Raw genomic sequence first — 9,017 nt, forward strand, 5'->3', positions numbered from 1 at the left:
CTCGCCGAGGCCGAGGCAGGTCCGGCCCGCTGGGTCACACCGCGGACCCGCTGGGCGCCCCGCCGACGCGGGCCGTAAGCGAGGCGCAGGGCGCAGGTGCCCTGGAGCAGCTGGGGCGAGCAAGCGTGCGGACGACGCGCGTGTGCTGAGTGTGCCCGAGGGCGTGGGTGCACGGGCTGCGCGGGTGCACTGAGCTGAAACGTGAGCCGGGTAAGCGTGGCCTGCCCCGCCCTTTGTTGAATGCAGCGGGCGGGCCGAGCGCGCCCCGCTCCGCCTTCGCGGGCCAGGCGCGCCCCCTACTGGCCGCTCCGTGCTCCCGCCGGGAGAGGCAGCGCCGGGAGTGCTTGGAAGAACCCTCCCTGCCCCCAGGCTTCCCCACCCCGGCTGTCCCCGGGCCTGGCCGGGAGCCCGGGCACCGTCAGGTCGGCCCGCCTGTCAAGAACTCCACCCGGGGATTCCTGGCCAGTGCGTTTTCCCCAGCACGGGGCCCAGGTCCCGCCCAAAGAGCTCGCTGCTCAGCGGTGGCAGGAGGAGGGACAGGGAAGCGCCCGGGAACACAGCACAGACCCAGCCCTCGGGTGACAGGGACAGACGAGTGGGACGTATCACTGCCCCCACCAGCGGGACACAAGGTCCTTCCCTCCCGTCCCCCACCAGGGAGGCCAGGCAGCTGCGCGCTCGGTGGGGACGTGGAGCTCGAGGCCGGCGCAGGCAGGGCCGGGCTGCCCGAGGGCTGCACTGGGGAGGGACAGAGACGGGAGCTGGGAGCCCGGCACCTATGTCTTCCGCGCCCGGAGGCCATTCTGGGACGGCGGTGAATGGCGCTTGGTGGATGGAGGTGGTGACGGCCTTGGCGGCTTAGAGACGGCGAGATGGTCAGTTTCATGTTGTGTGTACTTTATCAGAGCGAGCAGAGCAAGTGAGGTGGGCGGGGAAAGAGGGAGGGAGGGAGGGAGGATGAAAATGGAGGAAGCGGGGAGGTGAGCGCACCCCAGCTCGGCCAGGGGAGTGAGGCTTCTCACTGCCTTCAGCCTTTGATCTTCCATCCTGGAAATTTTTATTTTTGGACAGACATCTTTATTTAAGAAATCAAATAAACAGTAACAAACGATGGTAGCACCTTTACACAAGGACACTGGACCAAGCTTAGAATTGCTTGTCCAAAAGTCATTTGGAACGAAACGTGGTCCTTTAAGGGCTCACGACAAGCACAGAAACGGCCCAGTGAGGGGACCTGCGTCTCTGGACAGCGCTGTCTCTTGGGGAAGTCACCGGTGCAGGAGGTCCGCCCGCGCCCCAGACAGCGCTGTGAAGGCTGAGGGCAGACGTTAATGACATCCAAGCTTCTCTCTAGCAACAGTGAACCGTGGGAATGTGACCCCCCAGAGTTTAATTTAAACACGGGCTGAGGCGGCCGGTCACTGGGAGGGAGCAGGAGGAGGAGGTGTCTGGGCCACAGGAGCTGTGCCCAGGCAGATGGGACGTGGGCTGCAGTCCAGGCCCAGGCCAATGCGCTGGAGCCCCGGGGCAGCGTGGGGTTCTCAGTGAGCGGGGCTCAGAGGCCCTGTCTGTGGGAACTGCGCTCCGTCTGCTCCGAGGGGCCCAGCAGGGACACCCGCCCTGGCTGCCCCGCAGCCTCCAGGGACAGCTGCTAGGATACTCGTGAGGATGTCACCAGTGCCAGTGGCTCCCAGCCTGCCTCAGTTTACCCCCACCCTAGCCACCACCCTGCACTCCTGTCTGCCCTCTTTGATAGTCTTGATTTTCTTTTTATTGTGGCAAACAGAACATAAAATTTACTCCTTTCTCGTGGCGCTGGGACTGAAACCCAAGGCCCCAACTCGCCGGGCAGGTGCACGGCACCGAACTGCCCTCCCAGCCCCAAGTTTACCCCTTTAGGGATCCCAGGCACACAGTGTCATGTAGCACCTGCCACCCGCAGAGGTCTCGCCTTCCTGAATGGGGGTACACTGGGTCCACACTCAACACCTGCTCCACAGCGCCGCACCACCCCTACTGCCTGTTTCTCCGGAGGTGATGACCCTGAGGATCGAAGATAAATGGAACCACACAGCAGCTGTCCGTTTCTTTGTGTTTGTTTGTTGAGAAAGAGTCTCGCTAGGTTACCCAGGCTGGCCTTGAACTTAGAGCCTCCTGCCTCAGCCTCCTGAGTAGCTGGGATTGCAGGCGTGTGCCACCTTGCCTGGCTGGGTTTGCCCTTTCTGTTTGGCTTCTTTCACTTGGCAGCATGTCCTTAGGCTTTGCCCGCCCTGGGCCCTGTTCCAGTTACCTCTGTGCCATGGGCCCAAGTGCTGCCCATAGCCAGTCTGCACATGGCTTTGTGCCACCTCTGCCTCTGGGGACATCACCCTCTGACTCCCAGGAAGGCCTGTGCTTGACAGCTTCCCAGGCAGTGGCAGGCGCCCCTTTCTGAAGCTCCTGAGCCTTCACCGTGGCCAGCAGTGTTATGGGCAGTTGTCACAGGATGCCACCGAGTCTGCCCTGCCCGAGGAGGCTTGGGTGCTGTTTGCCGCTTGCTTTGGAGAGGGCTAGCAGAGGCTGCAGTCCCAGGCAGGGAGCTCCATCTGTCCCCACAGAGGGCAGGTTTGTGGGCAGCAGCAAGGAGGACTTCAGGCCAGAGCCTGGCTGGCTGGTTGGCAGGGTGGCCCGGGCACTGTGGGCACCAGGGCCTGGAAGTCGGTGCACAGCAGCGCATCTGTCCGGAGATGCACGGGGCTTTCCTTGTGTTATTCATGATGACCCAACCTGGGCACCCGTTCTGTGTCTGGCTGGTGGAGCATGACGGGGTGGCTGACCAGGCACCTGCATGCTGGACACAGTGTGGCATTTAGCATCCAATTCAGGAGGGGAACTCACAGACACGGACACGCTCCTTACAGATGCTCAAGCCACGGACACAGCAGGACACAAGCCCAAGTGGGCACGGCCACCCAGTTTGGGTAAGTAAAGAAAATGAAGCAGGGATCAGGTGGGTACCACCCCTTCTGGCCCAGCATCCGCTCAGGGAAGCTGGGGAGCTGGGGTGCGCCATCTGCCCAGGGCTCCAGAGATCTCCCCCACACATGGGAGGGGGCGTGAAGGGCTCTGGGGATGACGTGGGGGTCTTGAGTGGGGTGCTGAGATGGGGATCCCAGGATGTGGGCTGACGTCTGGGGCATGGGCTGCACCAAGGGCCAGCTGGACCCCCACGCAGCTCTGGGGAGGGTGGTGCGAGCCTCCTGCCTCCTTCCCCATGTCCCTCTCTCCTCTGCTCACCCGGAACAATGCAGGAAGCAGACTTCCCTTTGGTTGAGCTAAGTCACTGAGCTTTACAAAGACAGAACACTGCACCACGCCGGTCCACGTTTAGAGCACACGGGGTTGCAGCCATTTGCTGCGGCTTGGGTGGCCCCTTGGATGTGGCCTTCTGGGGTGGGGTGGCCCCTTGAACACGGCCATCTCCGTGGCAGCTGGATGAGCCCCAGGGCTCGGCATCATAGCCTGGTGGCCAGGTGTCCGCAGGGTGCCGTGGCTGTGGGTCCCCTCACACGCTCGCCCCAGGAGCAGGGCACAGTGCCCATCCCCGATCCATGCCTGCCTGCCCCTCCCCCAAAAGCACAAAGCCTCAAAGACTCAGAGGCACAGGTACAGGGCAGGAGGGAAGTGGAGACTTTCCAGGCTGCTTCCCTTCTGGCTGTTCCCAGAAAGGGCTGGAGGGCGAAGCACCCGCGCTGCGGCTGCGCAGGTGGGCCTGGGCCTGGCCACAGCGCCGTCTCCGCGAAACGAAGCTGCCTTCCCAAGTGGAGAAAGAGCAGCTGGAAGGTGCGGCCCAGGGCCACTGTGCTTCCCTGCCCTGCATGAGGCCTGGGCTCAACCCCCAGCTCTGTAAAAGAAAACAAAAACAAAAACAGAAAAAGGAAAGAGAAGGAAAAGCACAGTTTTCGGACACTGCTATGTCCACAGGCTGCTGCCCCGGCTCAGGGTCCTGGCGTCGTCCCCCTGGGCCTAGTTCACAGGAATTCATCAACCCCACCTCCAGATTACTCTGGGGCTGATTAAATTAGCAAATGCAATCACAATCTCAAGCGAGTTAATTGAGAGAATTTATTTGGACCTGACAGTTTTATGCATGTTTGATTAAGTATTATAAGGTTTGTTTTTGATTTTGCATAATTTAACTTTAAATCCTGCACTGGGGGGCCCATCAGCCATCAACGACCAAAATAACCCTCTCTGAAGGTGCGTCCACCTATGATTGATTTCTGAGTGCAGCGTCCCCCAGGTTTTTTGGGCGCCGTTGCCAAAGTGACAAATATGTTGAAAGTAACATTTTGAGCCACCCCGGGCACCCTATAAATCTCCTGGAATGCATGCAATTCATTAAAAGTTTTGAAAGAAGTACAAGTTAGCATTTATATGGCAACAAGTGACATATAAATGTGTATGTTTGTCTTCCAAAGGTGCCATAAAACATTGCCTCCACGCTGGTTCCCTGGGAGCCCTGGAAACGGCCCACACTCCAGGGCGCTGATCAGCCCGGTTACAAATCTTCTCCAGCGTCAACAACACACTGTTCAATCAGCACTTGAGTCTTTTTGTGAAATTGGTCCAGGAGGAAATACAACCCAAGCCTGGGTCCGGGGCCACCCCAGGGTGAGCGCGGACCTCAAACTGCAGCCTCCAGTTGCCCTTCACGGTCTAGGTCTGGGTTTCAGGAGGATGGGCCCACTAAGCACCCACAGCCTGCTGCCCCAAAGGACCATGTCTGCCCTCAATGTGGAAGAGTGGCCACTCCGCCCCAGGTCTCTGTCCACCAGCCTACTCTGTGGCCTGCCTTGGTGGGCCGTGGGCATTTCCGTTTTGTGACAAGGCATTTATTGAGTGCTTCTTTTTTATTTTTTTGTCTTTCTGAGACAGGGTCTTGCTCTGTAGTTCAGGCTGGTCTCAAACTCACAATGATCCTCCTGCCTCAGCCTCCAGAGTGCCTAAGTGTTTCTTTTGCTCCAGCCTTGACTAAGGGTTCCATGTCAGTCTTCTTTTGCTTTTTTTATTTTTTATTTTTTTGGCTTTTGAGACAAGGTCTCGCCATGCAGTTCAGGCTGGACTTGAACTCACTTTGTAGCCCAGGCTGGCCTCAAACTTGCAATGATCCTCCTGCCTCAGCCTCCCAAGTGCTGGGATTACAGGTGTGCGCCACCACACCTGGCTTCTTTTGCTTTTTTTGGCTGTGCTGGGGTTGGAACCCAGGGCTGCGAGCAGGCTGCGCAGGTGCTCGCCACCAAGCCACAACCCCAGCCCCAGGGAAGGTGAAGTCACTGACCCCAACCTGAGCTCTGCCCTTACTGCTTGGCCGGGGGCAGGGGGTAGGAGGGGCTGTGCAGCCGCCCCCAGTGGTCCCCGATGCCTGTCACACAGGAGTGGACGTCCACCCCTCCCTCCTGCAGGCTGAGTCTGCCCCAGGCCACACCAGGCTGAGGCCAAAGGCTCAAAGCATATGGGTCTCCGTGTGGAGGCAGCACTTTAACCCCCAACCAAGCAGGTGCCCAGGGCACACAGGAAAGAGGAGGCTCTGCCCTGGGGGCTTCAACCAGAAGCGACAGGGACAAGGCAAGGCGAGCCCGGGAGTGACACAGCTGGAAGGAGGAAAGGAAGCCCAGGCTGGAGAGGGCACCTGTGGGGAGGGGCGCGGCCTACTGAGGCCTGTCTCCTGTGGAAGAGGATTCTCTGGCCCAGCATCCCCTGACCTCGGCCTGCAACCTCTGCAGCTGGAAGTGACTGCACCCCACCGCATGTGGCACCCTGCTCTAGCCGCCCAGGCAGGTCAATGCCAGTGCCACCACATGGTGGCCAATGCCTTTTGGGGTAGCGAGAGCCCCTGAGTACGTGGTCACACGTGCACCGGGCAGACCCAGGGGCATAGTGCAGACTGGCACCCAGGAGGATGACACCACAGCCCACGCTGCTGCTGGCCCCCTCCAGGGGCTCAGAGAGGCAGTAACTGGCTCAAGGTCAATGTTACTCTACTCGTAAGGGGCTGGGACCTGGAGCAGAGTCCCCTGTGCCTCACTAGCCTGGACACAGGCCTAGCTCCTCCCAAGCCTCTCAGCTGAGGGACACTATCCTCTCCAGTGTCCTCACATGGTCGTCCCTCTGTGCCTGACTGTGTCCTAACGTCCAGCCACGCTGGATTTTGGGCCATCCTAGTGACCCCATTTTACATTAAAATTTAAAGGCTGTGTCTCCAAACCCAGTTACTTGCTAAGATCCTGGGGACAGGAGATTCAACATGTGAACTTGTGGACACAATCCAGCCCATAATGAGCCTTTCTATCGTTGTTTGAGTCAGGAGCTGAGCTGCAGCCACACTGGGGCTGGGTCTGTCTTGAGCTGTGGTCCTGTGAAGACTCAGACAGGGCTGGAGACCCCAACTCCCAGTCTGCTCACCGCGTGGCTCTGGAGGGGGTTCCGCTTCTCCTCGGGCGCTCTGTGCACCTTCCCAACATGGCGGCCACCATGGGAGCACCTGACATCTGCAAGAGCCAAGGCGAGAGAGGCAGAAGCCACAGGGTGTTTTATTGCCTAGCCTCAGAGGTCACTCTGCTGTTCTGCCTCACATCCTGGACACACAGGTTGATCCTGGGCAGTGTGCAAGGGACTTCCTGGGGAGGGGACCACGGGAGGCCACCTGGGAAGCCGGCCCCACTCCAGCAGTGGCTTTTCCTGCACCAATACCCTCCCCCCCGAGGCCTGCGTGTCCTGACCCTGCCTTGCAGAGGAGAAATGGCTGATGGGCTGACACTGTGCCTTTGGGAGAGCCGGTAGCCAGGCTGGAGGCTGGGTCTGAGCAACCCACTGTGGGCTGTTCTTCATGACACCACCTGTGATGTCTGCAGTGACCTCTGGGGCCCGGCCTGGGACATGAAGGAAGGCACGCTCCCTAGCACTAGGGAAAGTCTCTGTGGAGATGGCAGACCCCAGGATTTCACAGCAAGGTATGCCACCATCCCTGTGGGTTGGGATTCTGCCACCAAGTGACACAGGGAAGCAGCCATCTGACAGCGTGCACTGGCCCACAGCAGACCCAACCACTAGTGATGCCCGCTGGGTGGCAGACACAGCAGCTGCCAGTGGCGGGTGGCTTTGTGGTGTGACCAGAATCAGGACGGGAGGTAAGAGTGGCTTCTTGTTCTACTCCAACTATGAGACAGAGCCCCCCATGGTGGCACAAATGGCAGCATGTCCTCAGGCCCCCACAGGGGCTCTTGCCCCTTCCTGCCTGGGGGCACCACAACCATGCATACGCCTTTCAACTCAAGGCTTCTCTACTCCCTGGCCAGGCGATGTCCACAGGAGCCTCCATGTGGGTGCCCATAAAGCTCCTCACCCACTGCCTGGCACTGAGCACCAAGGGGAATATCCAGGAAGCCGAGGTGGGCGCTGCCCTGGGAAACAGCACGGTGTGGTCACTCGGACCTCGTTCTGTGGCTCCAGCAGCCACAAAAGTGGCCAGAGCAGGAGGGCAATGGACTCACTCTCCGTGGGCCGGCAGCAGGTGGCCGCAGTAGAGCGACCTATACAAAGACCACGTGGAAGCTGGGCTCCCTGTGCCTCATCCCACCTGCTGTCCCATCACAGGTCCCTTGGCAGCCAGCCACAGACGGGGCTGGGGTGGGGTTGTCACTGAGCCTGAAGTCACACTTGGCTTCCCCAAGGGCAAGTCAGTTCAAAACGATCGTGGGGGGCTGGGGCGGGGCTCAGCGACAGAGCGCCCGTCACCCAGCACGGAAGAGAGAAAAAGCAGTATTACTCGACTCTGACTCTGGACATGAGTCCTTGCGCCCCACCTCCACCCGCGGACAATCTGGGAGGGTGGCTGGGGTGGGCTCACAGCTGCCTGCGCGGCAAAGGAAGGGCTCTGTACCTCCCCACAGGACAAAGGCCAGGTGGGCAGTGGTTTTGAGTAGCCAGGCGGCAGGTGCAGCCGGCTGGGTGGGCGCCTCGGTCACGGTCACAGCAATTCTGCTGCAGGACAGCCACAGAGACGCCCCTCCAGGGCCCTCCCCGCCAGCCAGCTCCCCAGCCTGCGCACTGCACGCACTGCCCCGGCAGGTGGCGCCAGCCCACTGTCAGCAGGACGTCCCGAAAGACGGGTGGCACCTGCTTCGCACTGTCCCCTCCCGGGGAGTGACGCCTCCCCGAGTGCTGCTGCCTCGGCCCTGCTGCCCACCAGAGGGACGCGGGCTGCTGCATCCCAATGGCTCTCCGGACACAGCGACAGGAACGCAGCTGGCAGGACGCTCGTCGCTGTTGTGGCGTTCACACGTGTGGATTCGCCCAGAGCAGAAGGACGGGGAGCCCCGGCTGCGCACGGCCTCCCCTCCCTGCCCGCCTCTCTCCGACCGGCCCGGCCCGGCCCCCGCTCCGGGGGACAGAACTGTAGCCCGCAGGGTCCAGGGCCCCGGGGGGTGGTGGCGGGGGCGGAAGAAACTCCAGGTCCGATCATGGACGCGCACGCGCACTGCCGACGGGCGGGGGTGGGGGTGGGGTGGGGCAGTGACGCGTGCGCAGAAGCGCCCCGCCAGGCTCGAGCGGACTGCTCCAGTATAAAACAAGCCGCTCAGCCGACGCTCGTGGGCGGTGACGTCAGGGGACGCTCGAGGTGTGCGCACGCGCGCGTCCCCGCAGCAGCGTAGACTTCCAGGACGCTCGCGCGGGCTAGAGACCAGCGCCGCTAGGCTCCGCGGAGGAGCGGGGGGCGGAGGGGGCGTAAGCCCGCTCTACGGTGGCCGCAGAGGGACGGCGCTACGGCTCCCACGCTGGGCCAAACGCCTCCGGCAGTCGACCCTGGGTGCGCTCTTCCTTTCAAGCCGGCCCCAGTCAGGGGTGGGTGAGGGGCCGCGCCATCACCCTGATCCCTGGGCAGCATGCGGCCGCCCCGCTCTCGGAACCCCGGGAGACAGGGGCGCCCGCAGGGCCGGTCGCCGGCGCCGCTGGCCTGCCGCGTGATCCAGGACGTC

The 9,017-nt window shown here is 61.4% G+C and overlaps 3 protein-coding genes across 3 annotated transcripts in view; 2 read left to right on the forward strand and 1 right to left on the reverse strand.

Annotated features, from left to right (window-relative positions):
* The window catches only part of LOC102026458 (nascent polypeptide-associated complex subunit alpha, muscle-specific form-like), a 4,582-nt gene extending 3,764 nt beyond the window's left edge, over positions 1-818 (forward strand). The window contains exons 5-6 of the mRNA XM_013506580.1: positions 20-167; positions 247-818. Coding sequence (XP_013362034.1) covers positions 20-167; positions 247-818 — 720 coding nt within the window. The remainder of the gene's footprint in view (positions 1-19; positions 168-246) is intronic.
* A 1,429-nt stretch (positions 819-2,247) lies between these two features.
* Positions 2,248-8,926, reverse strand: LOC102026780. Its single transcript, XM_013506581.1, has 4 exons — positions 8,873-8,926; positions 8,228-8,777; positions 6,445-6,530; positions 2,248-2,830 (listed from the first exon to the last, which is right to left on the reverse strand). The coding sequence occupies exons 1-4, from the start codon at positions 8,924-8,926 to the stop codon at positions 2,366-2,368; spliced, it is 1,155 nt and encodes a 384-aa protein (XP_013362035.1). The 3' UTR covers positions 2,248-2,365.
* Positions 8,596-9,017, forward strand: part of LOC102017044 (chromosome unknown open reading frame, human C9orf69) — a 3,759-nt gene continuing 3,337 nt past the window's right edge. Inside the window, exon 1 of the mRNA XM_005408530.2 lies at positions 8,596-8,848. The gene's annotated coding sequence lies outside the window, so the exon portion shown is untranslated. The remainder of the gene's footprint in view (positions 8,849-9,017) is intronic.

Source organism: Chinchilla lanigera, unplaced genomic scaffold (assembly GCF_000276665.1).
Source record: "Chinchilla lanigera isolate Chin_1 unplaced genomic scaffold, ChiLan1.0 scaffold00112, whole genome shotgun sequence".
Classification (NCBI taxonomy): Eukaryota; Metazoa; Chordata; class Mammalia; order Rodentia; family Chinchillidae; genus Chinchilla; species Chinchilla lanigera.